Raw genomic sequence first — 23,674 nt, 5'->3', positions numbered from 1 at the left:
GGGGTGGGGGTGGGGAAGACCACTGTGCAGAACCTTAATCCAGGGTATCATCTTCCTGCTTCCCTCATTGGTTAGAAAACAATGGTACTTTTCAGTTCCCTGGCCACGCCCTCCCGTCAGCGGTCAGAGGAATGTAGGCTGAGATCAACACCCATCGTCCCACGTGTGCAGCTGTCCTGCTCCCTCACCCACACGCCTGGTACACAGCTTCTCTTCCCTCCGTGCGTGAGCCTTCTAAGTCATATGGAGCCGGTGGGGAGAAGCCACCAGGGTGCCAATGCTTCCTAGGCCATAAGTTTCAACCGACTGATTCTATAGATGTGACGTTTACCCCCGGAGAATCACCAACAGGGACTGCGATGGGTATGGTTGAGAGGAGCTTAGGTTCTCTTGCAGGTTGCTGTTCAGTTGCTCAGTTGTGTCTGACTCTTTGCAACCCCATGGACTGCAGCATGCCAGGGCTCCCTGTCCATCAGCATCTCCCGGAGTTTGCTCAAACTCATGTCCATTGAGTCGATGATGCCATCCAACCATCTCATCCTCTGTTGTCTCCTTCTCCTCCTGCCTTCAATCCTTCCCAGCATTAGGGTCTTTTCCTATGAGTCAGTTCTTTGCATCAGGTGGCCAAAGCATTGGAGTTTCAGCTTCAACATCAGTCCTTCCAATGAGTATTCAGGGTCGATTTCCTTTAGGACTCACTGGCTTGAGCTCCTTGCAGTCCAAGGGACTTTCAAGAGTCTTCTCCAACACCACAGTTCGAAAGCATCAATTCTTTGGCACTCAGCTTTCTTTATGGTTTAACTCTCACATCTGTACTACTGCAAAAACCATGGCTTTGACTAGATGAGCCTTTGTCGGCAAAGTGTCTCTGCTTTTTAATATGCTGTCTAGGTTGGTCATAGCTTTTCTTCCAAGGAACAAGCGTCTTTTAATTACATGGCTGCAGTCATCTTCCGCAGTGATGTGGGGGCTCAAGAAAATAAAGTCTGTTATTGTTTCCAGGTAAGTGAGTGAGACTTGAGTCTGTGTGTGTTGGGGGCTTGTCTATCCTGGGTCTTCCCATCCATGGTCCTACACTGGCTCCTCACAGGGCATAACGTACATACTTTAAAGGTCAGGCTGGCTTTTGCTAAGCCTACTTTCTAGACTAGAAGGCAGACAGCCTGAATTCCCTGCTTTGCTCCAGCCATACCGGCCACCTTACGACTGCTCCTATATGCCTGCCTCAGGGCCTTTGTACCTGCTGTTTCCTCTTCCCAGGACATGTAGTCTCCAGATACACTTAAGTTTCATCTTCTCCCTGAGGAATTTCTCAACACCCTAGGTTAAGCCGCACCTTCTCCAACCTGGCCAGTTCCAAGCCCTTTATCGCTGGTTTTCTCCATAGCATTTATTAATGTTATTTATGGTTTGTCTCTGCCCACTAGGCTGCAAGCTGTATGAGCCAGGGACTTTGTCCCTTTTCTTCACACCCGTATCCCCAGTGCAGAGAAGAGGACCTGGCACAGCAGGCTCACTGAACATTCACTGACTGACTGACTGACCAGCTGAATGCTGGTGCCAACCAACTGTCCTCCATTAGATTTCGGGGAAGCAGGATTATTCAGGGCAAAGGAAATTTGAACAACAGTTTTTAGCTGAAATAAAACTGTGGAGGGCTCAGAAAAACTACTTAGGGAGGAAAAATATCATCATGGAACATAGAGAGTTTTGTGTGGAGAGCTGTCTTATGGGAAGTTGAACAGTCCGTAAAACTGGTCCTCTCTATTTTTTTTCCTTCATTACACAAAAAGATAAAAAGAATGGATAAAAGGCCTTTTGCGTGGAGCTGAGTGCAGTACCCTCACATAAGCAAGGCACTGCTAGAGCTTGCTTGTGTTTTTGGAGAGAGTATCCCCCCACATACACACTCACACACAGCATCTCATGTCCCTAGACACAGGCTAAGACACAACTGGTAGAGCAAAGCCTGAAAGGAAAGGTGTAGAAAGTGGAGAGTGAAGCTGGCTGGGACCACGACGAGAACAACTAACCCAGACTTGAGGCCAAAGGGCTGCACAGGGTCTGCCCCCACCATCCCCTGCTAAACTGTGCCCTCAAAATTCGTGGGACAAAAACACGAAGCAAAATGGGGTTCCCTGAAGTGCCGGCTCACGGTGACAGGCAGTGGGGTTCTTAGCTCATCCCCACGAGCTTTCAGAGACCCAAGGCCCCCTGAAAGCAGAGGAGTCAGAACGGGTAGTCATCAGTCACCATGGTTACCCCCTGTTTCTGTCTGGTGACTAAGGAGGTAATTGCAGCTTAGGGCAGGGGACCCGCCTGGTTTCTTTGCGCTCCTGACCAGAGGTAGCCCTCTGAGGGGGCAGGCGAAGCAACTGTCATGGATGGGTGCAGACAGCTCACAAGTTGGAGATTCTTTCTCCTCTGCAAGCTTGTGATTGCAAGTACTGTCAGCCTGTCCTTGGGGAAGGGGCGGTCTGCAGAAAATGCCATGAACTGGTAAGAAAAAGTAACCCCAGGGTGGTACCTGGGAGTCTGTGGATCCATTAATCTGAGGGGCTCCTCCCGACAAGGACAGGCTCTGTGAGTGGCAGGTGGCTTTGGTAGGATGTGTTTTTGGTGGTGAAGCAGGGGTCGAGTTGAGAGGTGTTAACCTGGCTGTGGAGTCCAAGCCTCAGTAGTATTAGCCCTGGGGAAGACAGGCTTGGAGGAAGAACACTGTCCCAGATGTCCATAGGCTCCACCTGCTCCCTCCAGCTGCCTGGGTGATGCCGGTCTCCCACAAGCCTTCTGACACCCCTGCGGGTCTCCACTCCCCTCCAAGACCTGCACACACTATGCACAGAAGACAGAGGCCCGTTCAGACAGGGCTGTTCAGACAGGGATGCGGTAATCTAAGGGCCCTGGAGGTTGGATGGTGTGCCTCAGTCAATGTCGGGTGAACGAATGAATGAATGAATGACGAATGAATGCATTCAAGAATAAATAAATAGATGTCCAGCCCCCGTCCTAGGCTAGACCTACTCAGGGTCGTACATCCTACAGCGGTGAGGAAAATTCAAGGGGTAAGGAAAAATTGCCTCTCATTGCTAAAAGCTCTCCTGTTGGTCCCTGGTGAATGTGGGGTGGGTGGGGTCTTTCCCAGAAGCAGGGGAGCGGCAAGAGCGAACAGCACCTGATTCCCGTCTTCTCTCAGGTCACAAATGCCCACTGACTTCTGGGCTGGCCTCACAGCAGCAGGAGGCCAAAAGGCCAACTCAAAGCCCTCGCCCAAGTCCTTTAATAGATAGCCAAGCAGGTGCCAAAGGACAGTGGCCCTCTGACCACTCACTGAGCACATGCTCATAAGAAAGCCAATAGTAACCAGCAGTCGTTTGCAACCTGTCCTTATCCCTACCTCACACCATCTAAAGAAAAAGCTGGCAGGTTATTTTGGGGATACTGGCCTCACTCAGGCTAACTTATTATCCACTGTTGCCCACACACAGCTGAGAAACAGCATTGGTGGGGGTCCTCCCCCCTCAGCTACTTCAAAGGGCAGTGGCTCTTTGTCCAGGACTCCCCAAGAGGCGTTGCACGATGACAGAAACACCGGTCCTGTGCTTGCCAGGCAATCTTGGGAGGGAAAGTTCTATTTATGTCAAGACCCAAGTGCCCCCTATTCACCCTGATGACCCCATCTGAGCCAGTGCTGGAGGGAAGGACAAGAAGGGTATCGATACTTCCCTCCAAAACCCCTGCACCATTCTCCCATCCGAATCCTTTCCAGACTGGAGAGCAGCAAACAGCAGGCCTTCCTCCTTTCATCTTCACCTGGGGACTCTTGTCTCTGCAAGGCTGACTCTGGTGGGACCAGCTTCCCCGCTCACCTCTGCTACCAACGCCAACAAGAGAACCGTCTTTGCGACGGGTGTTTTGAACCTTCTCTCCTTTTAACTCCATCCACAGTTCCCTCTTCTGTGCAAACACTCTGGTGTGTGAAAGCACAGCCTCCAGTGGGTGAGGGTGCCCTCATAAAGTGCAGGTTACTCCCTGCCTTTTCTCAGCCGGAGGGGGCGGCCCCCATCTCACTCCCTTCTGGGTCTCTTCCCCACCCCCAACTTTTTTTTTTTTTTTCTTTTTCTGAAACCACTTCTGCTTCCTTCATTTTCTCTGCAGCTGTGGCGGAGAGATATAGTAAAGCTACTGTATAGGATTTTGAAAGCAGGGCCTCTGAGAGCCTTCCAAGCCCCGTACAAGCCGGTTATTCTCTGGCTTGTTTTCTTTGGCTTCAGGTTAGTAACACAGAATGAGTCAAACAGTATTAACTTTCAATAGGGAAGTGGTGTGGTCAACCCAAGCTGTTTGCGGCTAGATGGTGCAGATAGGTAAGGCAGGTAGTGAAGAACAGCCCATAAGGCTGGGAAGAGGCAAAGGAGGGGAAGGCAGCCTCGCTCAGAAACATCCAACAATTCGGTCAACAGGACTCAACCCATCTTTTTTTAAGTTGGCTGAGGAATGAACCCCGAGGTCTCTGGCCAGCCAGCTTCCGGAATTTGGCCAGGTTGGGGCTCTGTAGCTCACAATCGAGCACTTTGTGGGTAGAAGGATGACTTTTTTTTTTTCCCCTTTTCTTTCTTTTTTTTTTTTTTTAAATGATGCCAAAGTCATAGGAAATCAAGTTAGGATTATTTCCCTTCCTTAGGGCATGTCCCTCTGGGTGGACCTTTATCCATTTCTTCCCCCTACTTGGGCTGTGAGTGGCTGTGCTCTCCACCTGGTCCTTGCCCATCTTCTCAGCCCTGAACCTGGCTCCCCAAGTTGGTGGGCTGGCTGCAAACCTGGGTTCTCCTCCAGGCCAAGTGACCCCCCAGGGGGATGCACTTGCTCCTACAGACATCAACTCTTCCTTTTAGAAGCTGATAAGGATCTTCAAACCATCCATCCTCTCTCTCTTGTTAGGCAGGTGAGGAAATGGAGGCTCTGAGAGGGGATGGGGGCTGCTGAGCTCTGCAGAGCCAACCGGGCCGGGATCTGCGATCTTTCCACGTAGCCGCCTCTCCCTTGCCCAGGGTTCAGGATTGCTCTTAGGGCTCAACAGAACGGCTCCAAGAATGGCCCAGCCTATGAGACTCAAATTTCAGCAGTTCCTGGTTTCTTTCTCCCTGCCCTCAGCTACTTATTTATTTTGAGATCGGCTGAATCACCCACGAAATAGAGCGAGTTTCTCCTCCCAACCGGCTCTGACAGCATGTGAACGAAGGAACAGGACAGCAAGCCAGCCTTGGAGCCTTGCAAGGTTCTCACCTCAGAGCAGCTGCAGGTTTTGACTCCTCCTGGGAAACTGGCAGGAAGGCTCAACGGTGTAATGTTTCACCTCCCTGCAATCTAATCCCCAAATCTCAGGCAAGCAGCATATATAAAAAGCCACGGGTGGAAAAAAAAAAAAGGAACAAGGACTCGGCAAGCTACACTACAATCTCTGCAACTCTTCCTAAGCCTTTCATGGACAGAAAATGAAATAACACAGCCAGAGAGGAAGAACTGCATTTGGTTTTGGAAAAGAAATAGATATTAAAATTAAACTCAGTTCTCTTAACTGTGAAGTTTGCCTTTTGTTTGTTTCCAAAATGCCTACAGGGTGTGTAACAGTAGGAAAGGAAATATTAAGATATTCTGAGGGCAAAAAGTAAAGCTTCTCAAAGTATGGATTCACAGTGGGGCTGATTTAAATGCCTTTATTTTTCCCCCTATGGTTTTTCTTCTCATCAATCCTAGAAGACAGGATGAGATGAAATGTACCTTCAAGAAGCCAAGTTTTATTTTAGATCCCTGAGATTTTTGTATAATATACACAGCAATAATAAGATTTCCTATGCTTTTCTGTTATCTAATTACGTATTTATAGATTTCTGATAGACTGATAGATTACCTGACAGACTGTTTACAAAGCACTTCGTTATTTATCATCCCAATTCATGCAAAGCAATCTTCTGCATTAGAGCTATTATAATTATCTCTACCTTATAGATGACTCAATGGAAGCTTCTAGATGCTAAGTGTCTTGGCAGATACACAGCAGCATGTTCAGTTAAGAAACAACTACATTTTGATAAAATCTTTGTTTGGGAAAAGAAACAAAGGAAGCAGGGAAATATGGTGAACATGGTTTGGCTTCAGTGAGGAGAAAATTGGTGAAGTAATGCAGTATTTCTGTAGTATTTGGGGTTAAAATAGTATTTTATTGCAGTATTTGGGCTGGAACGAAAAAGGTAAAAAAAGCCCTTACTGTCTTGTATCCTGAGAGTTCAATCTGCAATGATTAAAAAAAAACAAAAAACTTGGCAATGGCAAGTATCTGGCCTCCACTTAGGCAGAATTCTAGCTGATTCCCTGGTGAGGGGTATGGGATGCGGGAAGGGGGTCCCCCTGTGTCCAGGGCATGTGCTTTAATAATAACAGCTAATATTTAAGGAGCACCTCTGTGCCAGGCACCATGTGTCATCACATGCTCCTTTCTTCAACAAGCATCAGAATATCATCTTCCTGGGCTTGCATGTGAGGAGGCCAAGCTCAGGGAGATTGATCTGACCACAGGGCACAGGTGACCTTGAATCAGGCCATCAGCTCTCCAGCCGGGCTGCCAACCACTGCTCCAGCCTGTGGCTCAGACCGCCTCTAATCCTCACATGTCTTAGCAAGGTCGGTGTCGCACGCCCATTCTACAGATGGGGAAACTGACGCCCAGGTATGGGAAGTATCAGGGCTCAGACATGAGGCCATATTGGTCCGCCTCCAAACTCCTCTCTCATTGCCCTGGCTCAGAGCTTCATTTTTGAAGCTTGGGGCTGTGCCCTTTAGCAATGCCAGAAACAGAAAGATGTGACTATGGGTATTTCTCTGGAGCGTTTTAAAATGAGTGAATTAGAAATATCATAAAACCACTTCAGAGGTAAGTAAAAATAAGGTGATACCAGGAACACATCCAAAAAGGGCCATAAATGTATATAGTTCTTAAGAGCTTAGATATTTCAAATATTTACTTTTTATCTCAAATGACCAGAAGCCTGACTTCTAAGCCATGGTGAACAAAAACAAACACAAACAAATGGAATCTCAAATGTTCGCCATTTCAGTGTAGGAAAGCACTCTGAGAGACTCAATAACTGGCTGAGTTTTAGTCAATACTTGCTTTAATGGAACCTGAGTATATGTAAATCGTGGAAGCACCAAAGTAATGTATTGCCATTAACTTACTTTATAGGGGTCTAGGGAGTTGGCAGATTAATTCAACTGTATTCCTTAGAAAAAGGCAAACAGAAAAGAACTTTGCTTTGGGTACTTCAATGTTACCTTGGCTTTCATCTACAAATATATAGCCAGAATATTTGGCTTGGCTATCAGGAATTTTCCCAATGACAATGCATAACTTAGTTGCACAAAGAACTCACTGTAAATACATCACGTGTAATTGAGAAAGGCATTTCACAGCCAATGTCAGTGTCTGTGACCTGTCTGATAATATAGCTGTAATGCTCAGTAATAGGCTATACCTAACTCACCCCTTCTTGAGAGTCAACTGTTCACAGCAAAAAAAAGCAAACCTTTAAAATAAATTGTTTATAAAGGAAAAGAAAATGGGAAGAATGGGAGAACACAGAAACTGCAAGCTAGCTCAAACGAACTTAAACACAGATCTAGAGCAAGGGGGGTTAATTCTACTTTTCTTAAACTGAACCTCTCTTTTTTTGGCGGTGTCAGTGAGTTCTATCAGACCCACTGGGTCCAATTCTTCCTAATGCTTTTCTTAACTATATAGCTTACAGGAAGAAAAAAAAAAATCCAAGCCTTCACAAAAGCTCAAGGAGAGTTTTCATGAAAAATGGAAAGTGGGTAGAGTATAAAAAATTTCTAAGTCCATACCAAAGCCGACAAAAGGATGCATTATAAAACACTGTGCTAACTGCAGTGCTTCGCTCCATCAGGTCACAAGGTGTACGGGCAGCCAACGCAGGCACTGCGATGCCCAGAAGGGTCTCTGATGGTGAAAGGTGGATGCGTGGTCACTGAAACACATCTCTGCGTGTCTCTGGGGAAAATGAAGGAAACCCCTACCAAACACATTCCAGAAGAGAAAAATCCAAGACAAGTCTAGAGACACACGTTGGTTTAGGGAACTCAGAGAGTGGCTGAGTGTCATGCCCATGAAGCTTGGCTGTGGCTAACAGGGGGTCCAGGCACCCCAGGAGGTGAGCTCTGTGCATCTGGTGTGAGGCTTGAGACCCCAAGGAGAGTTTCGCACATTCATGTCAGTTTTCTAAAGCAGAGGAGCCTCTCCCAAGCTGTGTCATGCATATATCTGAAAGGACCCACAAGTGAGACCTCAAACACCCACTTTTTACTCAGACAGAAGTTTCCCCCCTGCTGCTAAGTCGCTTCAGTTGCATCTGAGTCTTCAAGACTCTGTGGACTGTAACCTGCCAGGCTCCTCTGAGTTTTTCCACCAATCTCAACCTTTGGGGGCAAACCAATATGCCCATTGAGGGACTTAGGAATGGTGCCCAGAGTGTTTCAAGGGTCCATAAAAATGTAAGAAAAGAAATTTTACTGTGTCTAAATACAAAAGGAAAAAAAAAAAACTGAAAAAAAAATCAAAATTTATAAATGTTTAATTAAGTGTCCAAAAAAAAAAATGAAACATTACGGCAACTTCATGAATTTTTAAACTTAGGAATCACAGATCATTTTGGTTTCAAGTCCTCTCATTTCCAAAGGATACCAAGATTCAATGCAAATAACTGCTGCGTCTCCTGAACACTGACTGTGTGCCAGGCATTGGTTCAAAATGTTTGACCAAGGCTGTCGCATTCAGGTTCCCTGCCCTGTGAGGTTCACACGGCCACTGTCCTTGTTTTCTGGAGGCTGGGTCAGGCCAGCACTCTTTCCGCCCACCCCACGGTCACCCACACAGTCAGCAGATGCCAAGAGGGGGATTGCAATCCAGTGGTAATCACTATGCTGATGGTAATGACATCAGGGCTGCAGGAAATTAAATGCGTTACTCATAGCCAGATTAATTTCAACACCAAGTGATAAAAGCCATTCAAAAATTTACAGCAAAAAAACACATCTAACTTAGGATCTGGTGTAAACCTATATGCGTGATGTGACGAAGGATATGTTCCCCCCGCAACCCCCACCCTACAGAGGAGGCTGCCAAGGCTAGACCTCTAGGGGGCGCTGTTTGTGGGGAGCTCAGGGCTTCTGTTTTTCTGATGGTATTTTGCTATCATCCTTTCAGCAGGAACTAATTTAGAGATTATCACTGGTCCTGTTGCCTGGTTGGACAGAAGAGGACAGTTAGGAGAAAGTACTTAAGATAACTGCATGAGTTCACACCCACTGGCCTGGTGGCGCCAGTCTGAAACCCAGGTCCTCCATCTAGAAACCTTTTCAAATGATTAAGAAACTGAAGCCTAAATGCAGACAGGATTTTTTTTTTAGCACTTCATATACTAAATTCTAACAAGGACTGGGATGTTAGCTTATATCTCGACTTCACTAGGGTGGCATTTAAAATAGTGATGTGGGTTTCCAATGGTCCAGAGGGATAGAGATATTGAGTCATGGTTTAAGATTCAGTCCATGTTCCTTCTCTACCCCCTGCTCCCCTACATTAGATTGAGATGCTACCTAGATCATTTCTTTATGTTTTCACTGGTACCTGGAAGGAACCATTTTTTCCTTCCTTTCTGCAGCAACACAGAACATCTCGGGACTTCTGTATAAGACAGGGCTAGTTACCAAGAGATCACAGGCCTGCCCAGGTCCTGGTGAGCTAATGAAGTGGCTTATCACTGCTTCCAGGGGCAGAAGCTTACTCCCTCCAGGGTCCTCCTACATCCCTCTCATCCGAAGGGCTCTTTCAGACCTTAGCCTGGATGTGAAGGGAATGTAAAGGAAAAGTCGCTCAGTCATGTCTGATTTTTTGCGACCCCATGGACTATACAGTCCATGGAATTCTCCAAGCCAGAATACTGGACTGGGTAGCCTTTCGCTTCTCTGGGAGATCTTCCCAACCCAGGGATCAAACCCAGGTCTCCTGCATTGCAGCTGGATTATTTATCAGCTGAGCCACCAGGGAAGCCCAAGAATATACTGGATTGGGTAGCCTATCTCTTCTCTAGCGGATCTTCCCGACCCAGGAATCAAACCAGGGTCTCCTGCATTGCAGGTGGATTCTTTACCAACTGAGCTATCAGGGAAGTCGAGATAAGTTCACTAAAAACTCAAGAGTCATGGAAGTCTTTGTTGTTTAGTTGCTAAGTTGTATTCCACTCTTTTGAGACCCTGTCAACTGTGTAGCCCACCAGGTTCTTTGTCTGTGGGATTGTCTAGGCAAGAATACAGCAGTGAGTTGCCATTTCCTCCTCCAGGGGATCTTCCTGACCCAGGGATTGAGCCTGCATCTTTGGCATTGTGAGGCGGGTTCTTTACCACTGAGCCATCTGGGAAGCCTGTGGGAGTCTTTATCTATATTGAATACTTCTTGGTCTAGTTTGATGCTACTAAGAATAACAAACAGAAAGACATTCTAAAATTCATTGGGAACATTTAGGCAGGATTATTAGTGCTTTAAAAACTGCTTTTGCCCAGTCATCAGGTAATTGAGGAGCTTAGCACAGCGGGGATTATAGCTCCAGTGGAAGTCACCCCAGAATGTCCATCTTAGCACCAAAGTGCCGTCACAGTGGGAGGGAGGAATCTAAGCAGAACATTCTACCTCTCTGACCCTCTGTCTCCTTTATATTTGAGTGAGAGGAAAGAAAGAATTCTTCTTTTTTTTTTTTTTTCTTTTGGGGATCACGATTTCATCTAGAAAGAATGAAAGTCCAAATCCAGCATCTGAAGAATCCAGGGAAAGGGGGATTAAGTGATGATCGTTCATTACGTAGAGGACGTGCTTAAAGCAATTCCCAGAGAACAGATGATTAATCCCAGGTGATTAGGGATTGATAATTACAATCCTGAGATCACAGATCTGGAAAACCATCTGGCATTCCACTAACCAGTCAGGGGCGAAAAATGAAAAAATTTGCATCCTCCTAGCAGGCTGCATGGGCTTCCTGGTGGCTCAGTGGTAATGAGTCCTCCTGCCAATGTGGGAGACGCAGGTTCGATCCCTACCTTGGGAAGATCCCCTGGAGAAGGAAATGGCAACCTGCTCCAGTATTCTTGCCTGGGAAATCCCATGGGCAGAGAAGTCTGGTGGGCTACAGTCCATGGGGTCGCAAGAGAGTCGGACACAACTGACTAAACAGTAAGAAGCACTGTGCACGTGGGACCTCTGGGAATCTCTTTGCTGAAGGGGGAACTGGACTTGGACAGCTGGTTTGTGGTCATTTTTGTCACATTACTCACTTTTCCTGCCTGCCTCTGCTGGAGGGAGAGGTTTACGTTGGGCAACACCCTTGCTTCAGGTCCCCAGATGCCAGGCCCCTAAGCAGACCCTGGTGACAGACATGGAACCCACTGTCAGCCTGTATGGCAGTGTGGGTGGTACATTCAACAGCATCCTCACCCCAGGGAAAATGCTGGTTCCATCCCGTTGGTACAAAAATGATGAATGTCAAGACTATGAGGCTCTGCTTCCTTGAAGAAAACTGAACCAGAATTTTTATTGATAAACTCTAATAAAAAAAATTCTGCATAGAAAATTTCAATACAATAAAGCTCAAGTAGCAGTTGGTGTAGTTCTTAAAAATAAGACTTTGGCGTCTGTGGATGGCAGTGTCTGGATGGCTGTGTTTCAGTTCTGGCTTACGAACTAACAGTGTGACCTTGGGCAAGGGACTGGATTTCTCTTTGTGTAAGGCTCTATCCTTACCTGATCTTGCAAAAATTATGTCAATTAAGGTATGTGTGGCTCTTTGTACAGTGCTGAGCAAATAGTCAGCACTATCAGAGTGTTTCATATTGTTATTATTGAAAGTGAAAGTGACAGAGTTAGTCGCTTAGTCATGTCTGACTCTGCGATCCCATGGACTGTACAGTCCTCCAGGCTCCTCTGTCCATGGAATTGTCCAGGCAAGAATACTGGGTAGCCATTCCCTTCTCCAGGGGATGGAACCTGGGTCTCCTGCATTGCAGGCACATTCTTTACCATCTGAGCCACTAAGGAAGCCCATTATTATTATTATTATTACTATCAGGTATTTTTATTATTAAGAGAAAACAACAATTTTAAAAGAAAATTGTACATTAGTCAATCACCAGAGCAATCCATAAGCATTTCTGCTCATCCCATACTTCTCTGGGTAAACTTGATTTCAAATATTTTTCGGTCCATGATCATCATAAGTTTATAGGCATCTTTCATGCATTTCTTTTTTATTTGAAACATACTCGCCATAAACAAAGATTCTGTTTCTCTCTCTATATATATATCTTTCTCTCTTTCTCTCTCTCTCTATATATATATATAATATATATATTTTATAGTCTTTGCTTATTTGCATTCAACATCATAAGAAAAAAGTTATATTCGTGTGATATAGTCTCAGTAAAGTCCTTAACAAAAGCAACTGAGTGATGAGGAATGAAGTCTATTTTAAATCGACCAATTTCAACTACAACTCTCCATAAAAATGTTGTTAGTTGGCAAGAAGGCTAATGCCCCAGAAAGTAGCATATTCAAAAGTTTTTAAGTCACAGCTCCACCTAGCTATCCTGTTACTCTGAATCTCAAGAGTTCAAACACAGCAGGTACCGAGAAGGGCTCCATTAACTCGAGGGCAGAAGTTGTCCTACAAACGGTGAATATTTGTTTTATGAACCTTTTAAATTTTTAGTTACTCAGTGTTCTAGATGTAACGGACACCTGGCCAGCCAGGTGGTGGGTCATGCCCTCACAGTGACTGTCCAATCCTGAGTCCACCCCATTGGGACACTCCCACCCCTGCCCTGCCCCTCAACCCCTCCTTAGCAAAGTATCTTCCTCTATGGCACTAAGTCACGCATTCAAAGTATTTAGTGAAATATCTGCAGAGAATACACTTTGATATCTCAACATTATCATATTACAGACACATGGGCTAAATTACAGACACATGGGCTGAGTGCTGGAATTTCCCATTAGGTTCCCTGAAATATTAAAAAAATACATAAAAGCAATCTCAAATATCCTTTCCTTGAAAACTCTTTTCACTCAATCTTTCATGCTTAAAGAGAAGACCATTTTTTAATATGTTGACAAGCTTCTAAATGTTCTACTTACAAACTGAAAACAGGGCCCACCTTGCAGTTACAAGTACTATTCCAGCAGAAGCTACCTTCTGCTGGCGTTCTTTCCCCATAATAATTTTAATTTTTCAACAATTAATCATTTCTCTATTCACCTGAGATATACAAATAACCCCACAAGATGTGGGAAACACAAGTTTTTGACTTACTAAGGGGCAGGTCAGTTATGGAAAAAGGCAAGTGATCACCTGAAATGGGAAAAAAAATTTTCCTTTTTCTTTGGAAGACACTTTTTGCTACAACTTCGCCACTGAAAACCAAGAAATTGGTTGGGAAACATCAAGTGATTCCATCAGCCTGGCCAGCAGACTAGCAGCGGCATGTTCCCTAATTCTTTGTCCTTTTCTTAATTATCTTACTGGAAGGCTGAATGAGATAAGCTTTCCTTCCGGTTTTTGCAGAAATGCTTTAAGTTGAAGGCTCCATGCCTGCCCTCAGGCACTGGGAATTGCCCTATCTAGACAATCTTGGAGCTGGGACAAACGTGAGAGGTCATACAAGCTAACAACTAGTTTCAAAAATGAGAGTACTGGGGCCAGGTCAGAGAGTCTAGAATAGGTCATGTGCAGATGGTATGGTGCGGGATGGAGAGGTAAATGCATGGACGGACAGACGAATGGATGGATAGAGTGGATTAGTATGAGGCATCAGGAGCTCCTCATTGTAATTCTGGCTTCATCACCAACTCTTTCTTTCCAGCCTAAGCAGATCATTTCATTTCTCTGTGGCTGCTTTCCCTTATCAACGAGGCAATTAGCCCTGAAGGCTCTCTCAGGTCCCTTTGAGCTCTCATAGTCATTAATTTCATGAAACAAAAGAACTTTTCAAAACGATTCAACTTGGCTATGCTGGAACCATGTTGCCAGAATCACCCAGAATTCACAGCACCATAATAATGATGGAAGGGACTTGGGAGATGTTACTATAGATTTGACACTGCCTGGGCATTCTAATTTACATGCAATGACCTCTCTTAAAACTGCACTGAAAGTGAAAGTCGCTCAGTTGTGTCTGACTCTTAGTGACCCCATGGGTTGTAGCCTGCCAGGCTCCTCTGTCCACAGAATTCTCCAGGCCAGAATACTGGAGTGGGTAGCCATTCCCTTCTCCAGGGATCTTCTCAACCCAGGGATAGAACCCAGGTCTCCTGCTACTGCAGGCAGATTGTTTACCAGAAATTCTGAGCCACCAGGGAAGTCCAAGAATACTGGAGTGGGTGGCCTATCCCTTCTCCAGGGGATCTACCTGTCCCAGGAATCAAACTGGGGTCTCCTGCATTGCCAGTAGATTCTTTACCAGCTGAGCTACTAGGGAAGCCCTCAAACTGCATTGGAAAGAATAATTCACAATACTCAAAACATGATAACAATCAGAAGATGTGTTACATACACACACACGCAGAGGAACATTATTCAAGCGTATAAAAGATACCCTGCTATTTACCATTTGCAACATGGATGGGCTTTGAGAGTGTTGCGCTAAGTGAAATAAGTCACACAGAGAAAGACAAATACTATATCACCTCACTTATATGTGGAATCTTATGAAAAAAAAAACAAAAACAAAAAACCACAAACTCACAGAAACAGAGAGTAGATTGGTGGTGGCTAGGGGTAGGGGACGGGGAGAAAAAAACCCACAAACTCACAGAAACAGAGAGTAGATTGGTGGTGGCTAGGGGTAGGGGATGGGGAAAGGGATTAAAGGGTACAAACTTTCAGTTAGAAGATGAAAAAGTTCTGGGGACCTAATGTATAGCGTGAACTATAGTAACTGCTGCTGCTAAGTCACTTCAGTCGTGCCCGACTCTGTGCGACCCCATAGACGGCAGCCCACCAGGCTCCCCCATCCCTGGGGTTCTCCAGGCAAGAACACTGGAGTGGGTTGCCATTTCCTTCTCCAATGCAGGAAAGTGAAAAGTGAAAGTAAAGTTGCTCAGTCGTGTCCGACTCTTAGCGACCCCATGGACTGCAGCCCACCAGGCTCCTCCGTCCATGGGATTTTCCAGGTGAGAGTACTGGAGTGGGGTGCCGTTGCCTTGTCTGGAACTGTAGTTAACAGCACCACATTATATATTAGAAAACTGCTAAGAGGGTGGATCTTAAAAGTTCTCAACAGACAAACTGTCACTATATGATCTGAAGGATGTGTTAACTGATCTCACTGCGGTAATCATTTCTCAATGTAGACATATATCAAATAATCATGTTGTAAACCTTAAACTGACACAATTAGCCAACGATATCTCAATAAAGTTGCGGGGGCGGGGGAATTCTGGTTAACTTCTCTTAAAAAAAAAAAAAAAAGTGGCTGTGAACACAGTTTCGTCAAAAAGTAGTTCCCATCTTGAATCAAGACATCCAAAGGATAATAAGAAAAACGCATGCTGAAGGCCTGCTGAGCTTCCAAGAGTGAAAAGGCAACATTACCACAGTCACCCTGGGAGACTGTGCGTTTGACTTTTTTCTAGAAGTCCCTTGTGAAACCGACACTCTCTACTTAAGCCTGTAATACCTCTTTAGATCATACTTATATATATTCTTATATATACTTATAAATATATATATGTATTTAATTTAATTTGCTTTTTAGTCAATTTTTCCCCAGACCCCAAATTCCATTTGGCAGGAAAGACTCCGTAAAAATGGGTGCCTCTTTGGAACCAATCCCTTCTGCCTACTCTAAAACACTTCTCAATAATGACTGTTTTCTTAAGTCATAAAGCAGCAGGAAGTAGAGTCCACTGTATATACAGGCGGCCCATTACAATCACATATTTTTCCCCTCTGACTGCCAGTTCTTAAAAATTCAAGCGCCCATCATTTATTCTTTGAAGTTCAATCACTGTTAGTTCTTTGAATGTTACAGGAAAATAGTGGCCATACAGCAAAAACTGTCTTTTTTTATGCATCAATGAAGAGGGACAGTGGAAGGCATATGGAGGGATGTCCTGATTTAAGTTTTTTCCTGCTGGTGGGTTTGCCTTTGAACTCTCCCAGAGGTGGCTGTTTTTTCTACGTGTACTTAAATGTTTTTTTTTTTAAACTGAGGTACAGGGTTTCCCAGATAGCTCAGTAAAGAATCTGCCTGCAGTGCAGGAGACCTCGGAGACCCCGGTTTGATTCCTGGGTTGGAAAGATCTGCTGGAGAAGGGATATCCACTCCAGTATTCTTGGGCTTCCTGTGTGGCTCAGCTGGTAAAGAATCTGCCTGCAATGCGGGAGACCTGGGCTCAATCCCCGGGTTGGGAAGATTCCCCTGGAAAAGGGAAAGGCTACCCACTTCAGCATTCTGGCCTGGAAAATTCCACAGGCTATATCATGGGGTCACGAAGAGTCAGATGTGACTTTCACTTTCACTTTTCATAGCTGATGTACAGTATTATATATTAATAAGTTTCAGGTGTACAACATAGTGATGCACAAGCTTTAAAGGTTATATTCCATTTATAGTTATTATAAAATATCAGTCATACTCCCTGTAGTACTATATATCCTTGTGTGCGTGTGTGTTGGTCGCTCAGTCATTTTTGACTCCTTGTGATGCCATGGACTGTAGTCACCAGACTCCTCTATCCATGGAGTGAGTTGCCATCCCCTCCTCCAACTATATATCCTTGTATCTTATTTATTTTATACATCATCATTTGTATCTCTTAACCTCCTGCTTCCATTTTTATTTTTTAAATTTTGTGTGCTTATTTTTTTTTTAAGTCTTCATTGAATTTGTTACAAGATTGTTTCTGTTTTATGTTTCAGTGTTTTGGTCACAAGGGATGTGGGATCTCAGCTCCATGAGCAAGGATGGAACTCACACCTGCTGCGCTGGAAGGAGAAGTCTTAACCACTGGACCACCAGGGAAGTCCACCTGCTTCTATTTTTCAAGAAAGGGATTCTACAGCCTCCTGAGTGAGCCTTTCTGGAAGTTTAAGTATCCTCAAGGTCAACCGCCTTAAACCTCACAGCAGCCTGCCCCCCATCCCGCGCCTGCTGTAATCTGAGCCTGCTTCCTCTTTGGTCCTCTGCAGAACGCCAGGGCGCCTGTGTGGTGCGTCTGGCGTGTTTACCGCAGGGTCACTAGGAGTCTTCAATTTGCCGTTCCTACTTTGGAAAGCTCCCAAGTTGGGTTTGGTTGGAACTGTGTGGTTCTGCGCCTGCGGTTTTCTTTTCACACAGAAATGGGAATCGGGGGTGGTTACCAAGTCCTGGAGTTTCCTGAGTCTGGGTGTGGCCAGAACATCTCCAGGTACTTAAAGAGAACAATCTGCAGGGCGGGGGAAATAAGGTCAGAAAGAGAACAGGCAAAGGGCACCAAAGAGATGGTGAACGGACAGCTTGTCCTGACGGGTGGTCCCTGGTGGTGTGGTTGACTGACACAGCGCCCGGGGTGATCAACGTACCATGAGGCTGTGGCCGGGACTCTAGGGAAGACTGCCACGAGTTGTAATGCTCACAGGATGACCTATAGACAGCCGTGCCCGGGGGCCACCAACACCACCACAGGGCAGGTCCTCTTGGACTGGGGGGCAGGGGGTGGAGGGGCACCCTGAGACACAGACAGGGAGGCACAACTGGGGATCGCCGGCATTTCCTGATTTCATTCTCCGTGCCAGGCACACAGCACTGTCTCCTTCAAGTTATAGAGAAGCTCTCATTAACATCCCCATTTTACAGATGAAGAAACTGAGGTTCAGAGAGGCTCCATAACTTCCTGAAAGCTTAAGCACCTCAGCCCCGCACTCCACTTGTTTAGCCCAGCACTCAAAATTCTTAACCACTTCGCTTTACAACCTGACACGCCTGCATCTCAACTTCCTGGCCTAGCAGGAAGCCCAGTTTTTCACCCCTTACCCCCACCCTGAGAATAGAGGATATTAATTTTCCACTGGGGGCCTGACATGGTTAGAAGGCATGCAGATGCCGGGCTGGGGCTCCAGGCAGCTCCAGTGATCTGCAAGTGTAACCCAGCCTCCATCCAAGGGAAGGGTGTGGTTCTGGAAAAGAGTGCTACTCTTGTGTTTACTCAAAGATAGTCATTAAGTCACCGTGAAGACATTTTTCTGCAGACTAAACAACCCCACTCCTTTTTAAAAAAAACTTTTCTCGCAGGAGCTATTTTTCTGGTACCATCTTTCTATATTTGCTGGTTTTCCCCCAGGCATTCCTCCCGCCTCCCATTCTCTATTTTAAACAATCCTGTCATAAGATTTCAATCTGTGGCACAGAAAGAAAAGGGTCATTTGGATAGATTTCATCTCCAGCCTCCAAATGAATAAAAGACCGGCATGGATGGTAATCAGCCCCCTGTGGTCCACTCTGACCCTCTGGCCTTTTTGGGGCCACCTCTGTGCCTGGCCAGTCTTCCATGGACCTTTACCATGTATTTGGTCCTTAGGCCCGTGCTGTCCCCAGATGATTCTAACATGCACTTGAGTCAGTCTGATTTCCTTCTGCCCTCTAAAAGGATGCTTCGAAAAAAAGAGCCTGGAGCCCAGAGACAGCCTTTGACAAGTGAGAATGTCAAAAGTAAAATTCTCTCTCTCTACAGGGGCCTGACATTCCCCTCTGGCAGAGGTTTCAGCCACATCTGGATGATGCTGATTGAACACAAGGCTTCGAAGACATGGTCCCTGATGCCTGAGTGTACCAACTGGGGCGGGGTTGGGGGGGTGCCAGCCCCAAAGGGGGCCCACTTACTTCGAGGTTCTCGGGGTCCATCCACTGTGATTTTGATGGCTCTGTGGTAGGTGGCGACTTGCGGTGGGTTTGTGAAGACGGTGATGGTCAGAGTGAAGCTTTTCCCTGTTGGAACACAAAAGAGAGCAAAGAAGGATGAGGCAATGGCCTGATTATATTTGCTGGGTAATTCAAAATTAATGTATGCTTTCCAGCCCTCGTCCTGGAAAGGGGGCAGGGCTTGAGCGCACGTTGTCGGTTTTTCCAATACTCCTTTTAGTTTGGCTTTGCTGACATTCTGGAAAGTACAACTATGCTGTCTAGATGTGGCATGTCTGGTAGTCACATGGCTTTCGTTTGGTCATTAATAACACAGGATCAAGAGAGATTCAGATGTGTTTACTTCTAGGTCGAGAGCCCAGGAACATATGGGCAGATTGGCAGCTAGAAACCCCCATGTCGTCCCTTTCAATAAGCTCAGAGCAAAAGGAGTAAGAGAACCCATTTTTGTCTTTCCCCTCTAATGTTCTTTGTACCTCCAAGGATTAGGAGAGAGAGAATTTCTGAGGATAGGCTTAATTGGAATGATTCTCTCTGTATTTTGAAAATACTAATTGTTGGTGATTTAAAATATTATTTTGATTATGCCATAGGCACACACGGGGTTGGCCAGACAGAAGGATATGTAATTGACAGACTGAGATTCAGTGACAATTCGGAGCATAAATATGCATGTGGATTTCCATCTAAGTGTCTTATACATACTCACAAAATGTGAGTATGTACTCATTGCATACATATCATGCAGTGTTTTTAATAATTAAAAAATTGTTTAAAACATAATTTATAATAAAACTATTAATATATAAATACATTAGTTATTTAAAAGCATTTCTTCTTGGCAAAGTGGTTCAGAGAATGTCCTCTGGGTTTGAATTCCGGCTAACTGACCTTAAACAAGTCAGTAGTCTTCCCTGTGCCTGTGTCCTCACCTTGAAGATGGGTACACGTAACTTCTCCTACCTTATAGAATTGTGCCCGTGTGCGTGCTAAATCATTTCAGTCGTGTCTGACTCTGTATGACCCTATGGACTATAGCCTTCCAGGCTCGTCTGTTCATGGGATTTTCCAGGCAAGAATACTGGAGTGGGTTACCGTGCCCTCCTCCAAGGGATCTTCCAGACCCAGGGATCGAATCTGTGTCTCTTATAGCTCCTGCATTGGCAGGCGGATTCTATTTGGGAAGCCCGTAGAATTGTGGAGGAGGTTAAATGAGTTAATACGAGTAAAATCATTAAAACAGCATCCGGCATATGGTATTTAAAGGGGGGTGTGTGTTTGTGTCTGTGTGTGTAGAGAGAGAGAAAGAGAGAGGCAGAGCTCTCCCTGCAAGACAGAAGATTTAGGTTCCTGTACACATCTTTAACTTCTCCAGATCTCAGGTTCCTGGTTTGCAAAACGAAGGCGTTCATGGGATACATGCAGTGTCAGTGTTCACTCTGGTTTTATCTTTGAGATAAATCCCATTGTCCATCTCCACAGGTAGGCATGTGCCTGCACCCAGGGTGTTTCCCCTGCTGCCTGAAACCCCAGCATTTCAGATTCCATTAAAACACTGTCTTTCCTTCCTAGGGCTGCTGTAACAAATTATCACAAACTAGGTGGCTTAAGCAGAGAAGGCAATGGCACCCCACTCCAGTACTCTTGCCTGGAAAATCCCATGGATGGAGGAGCCTGGTAGGCTGTAGTCCATGGGGTCACTAAGAGTCGGATAGGACTGAGTGACTTCACTTTCACTTTCATGCATTGGAGAAGGAAATGGCAGCCCATTCCAGTGTTCTTGCCTGGAGAATCCCAGGGACAGGGAGACTGCTGGGCTGCTGTCTATGGGGTTGCAGAGTTGGACACGACTGAAGTGACTTAGCAGCAGCAGCAGCAGCAGAAGCAGGTGGCTTAAGGGCTTCTCTGGTAGCTCAGCTGGTTAAGAACTTGATTGCAATGCAGGAGACCCTGGTTTGGTTCCTAGGTTGGGAAAATCCCTTGGAGGAGGGCATGACAACCCACTCCAGTATTCTTGCCTGGAGAATCCCCATGAACAAAGGAGCCTGGCAGGTTACAGTCCATGGGGTCGTAAAGAGTCAGACACAACTGAGAGACTAAAGCACAGCACAGGTGGCTTAAGGGCTTCCCAGGGGGCACTAGTGGTAAAGAACCCGCCTGCCAATGCAGGAGATGCAAGAGACATGGGTCTGATCCTTGGGTCAGAAAGATCCCCTGGAGGAGGAAATGGCAACTCCAGTAATGCCACTGCAGTATTCTTGCCTAGAGAATCCCATGGACAGAGGAACCTGGCAGGCTACCATTCACAGAGTTGCAAAGACTTGGACATGACTGAAGCAACTTGGCATGCGTGCATGCAGGTGGCTTAAAACAACTGAAACTTATAGTCTCCCAGTTCTGGAGGCCAGAAGTCCAAAACTGAGGTGCTGAGTGGGCCGTCCCCTACCAGGAAAGAATTCTTCTTGGTCTTGCCCCAGCTTCTGGTGTTACTAGCAATCCTTGGCTCTCCTTGGCTTGTGGCTGCACCACTCCAATCTCTGCCTCCTTCCTCACATGGCCTCTCTCCCTCCGTGTCCTCTGTCTTCAAATCTCCCTCTCCTTATAAGGACACCTGTCACTGGATTTAGGGCATACCCTACTCCAGTAGGACTTTCCCTTAACTTGACTATATCCCCAAGCCCCTATTTCTAGATAAGGTCACATTCTGAGGTTACCCATGGACATGACTTTTTAGGGAATGCTAATCAACTCAGTGGGTTTCCCTGGTGGCTCAGTGGTAAAGAATCCACCTGTCAATGCAGGAGATGTAAGGTCAACCCCTGGGTCGGGAAGATCCCCTGGAGATGGAAATGGCAACCCACTCCAGTATTCTTGCCTGGGCAATCCCTGGACAGAGGAACCCGATGGGATACAGTCCATGGGGTGGCGAAGAGCCAGACATGACTGAGTGACTGAAAGACAGCAACATTCAACTCAGTACAAACACTAACTGTCAAAAGAGTTCCAGTTGCAGCACTACACGTGACCACTATTTTCTAGGTTTCACCTGGGGGTTTTACCCCTGCAAACAGTCTTACTCCTATGGTGGCCCTCCTATAACCATCCTGTTTTTTGTTTTCTAAAAATTTGTATTGAAGTATAGTGGCTTTACAATGTTGTGTCTTTCAGGTGCATAGCCAAGTGATTCATATACATACATATATAATCTTCTGCAGATATTTATATATATATAGTTAGTAAAGAATCTGCCTGCAAAGCAAGAGACCCCGGTTCAGTTCCTGGGTTGGGACGGTCCGCTGGAGAAGGAATAGCTACCCACTCCAGTATTCTTGGGCTTCCTTAGTGGCTCAGCTGGTAAAGAATCTGCAGTGCAGGAGACCTGGGTTCGATCCCTGGGTTGGGAAGATCCCCTGGAGAAGGGAAAGGCTACTCACTCCAGTATTCTGACCTGGAGAACTCCATGGACTGTATAGTCCATGGGGTCGCAAAGAGTCGGACACGGCTGAGCGACCAAGTTAACAACCATCCTATCCTTGATTTCCTAAATGACAACAAAGATCACTGTCTTCCTAATGTTGGCATTTTCAGGACTATGTAGAACTTACAAGTTTTCAAGCACTTTCCTATATACTGTTTTATCTGGTCCTTCCAGCACGCTCATGAAATAAACAAGACAGATTTCATTGCCTTTGGTTAACAGACAACAAAGCTAAGACTCAGAGAGTGAGTGCTTTGTCCAAAGTCACACAGCTTGGATACACAGGAAACCCAGATCTCCCAGCTTTGTGTTTCATATTATTCACATGAAGTCCCCAAGCTCTACCTTCAAACTCAGTGGCACCAGAACCAGGAATCCAGACTTGTGGTCCCTTTGCTATGCTCTGCCACTGCCCTCAAAAGAGAACACAGTCCTGGGGATGATAATGGCTCCAAACCATACTCAACAGCTAATTGAGAGCCTGGGTTATAGTTCAAAACTACTTTCTTCCTGAGCTGAATTTAGGCTCCTGGTGCTTAATGCCAGCCCCCTGGTTAACCACAGAAACTGCCCTACTGAATTGGGAAGGAAATTCAACCAAAGTGAATATTTGCGAAATCGCTGCTTGTAATTATAATTAAAATTCTACTATTTTATGCCCATCATTTTATGTGCAGTCAAGAAGTGTCTGTCCGGCAAAAGCTACTAGGTGGGGCGTTTTGGCCCCAGTAACCATGGCTCATGAAGGCGGAGGTATTCCGGCTCACAACGGAGCCCTTGTGTACAGCTTTGAACACCACGACATCTGCCCATGACCTCACAGACAGCGGCAGTAAGTGATGACATTTGGCTCACAGGTGTGTGTGACATTTTTCCACTCTAAGAAAGCTCTGCCTTCCACTTCCTTGTATTCTTCTGTGCAGACCTGGCACTGAACTTGACACCTGGGGACGGGGCTGCCAGTGGGCACGTCAGACCCTTGGAGCCCCGCCCTCTGCCCTGCCCACACCCCCACCACACCATGGCCACGCCCCACCACACCTAGCCACGCCCCAGCTCATTCCTGCCGAGACACAGCCCTTCTTGGCCAGCACCTGCCACGATGGTAGAGGCAGCCACGGCCTAATATGTTATTAGCCAAATTCCCTCATCAAAATGACCTATGGGCCTGGTATTTTA

The 23,674-nt window shown here is 45.9% G+C and overlaps 1 protein-coding gene across 1 annotated transcript in view; it reads right to left on the bottom strand.

Annotated features, from left to right (window-relative positions):
• RUNX1 (runt-related transcription factor 1) overlaps window positions 1-23,674 on the bottom strand; it is a gene marked incomplete at its 3' end in the record, with an annotated part of 272,413 nt that overhangs the window by 49,412 nt on the left and 199,327 nt on the right. Inside the window, exon 7 of the mRNA XM_010834981.1 lies at window positions 18,979-19,083. Within this exon, the coding sequence (XP_010833283.1) occupies window positions 18,979-19,083 (105 nt within the window). The remainder of the gene's footprint in view (window positions 1-18,978; window positions 19,084-23,674) is intronic.

This window comes from Bison bison, unplaced genomic scaffold, assembly GCF_000754665.1.
Source record: "Bison bison bison isolate TAMUID 2011002044 unplaced genomic scaffold, Bison_UMD1.0 scf7180017864037, whole genome shotgun sequence".
Classification (NCBI taxonomy): domain Eukaryota; kingdom Metazoa; phylum Chordata; class Mammalia; order Artiodactyla; family Bovidae; genus Bison; species Bison bison.
This window is presented reverse-complemented; position numbering and strand designations above follow the sequence as displayed.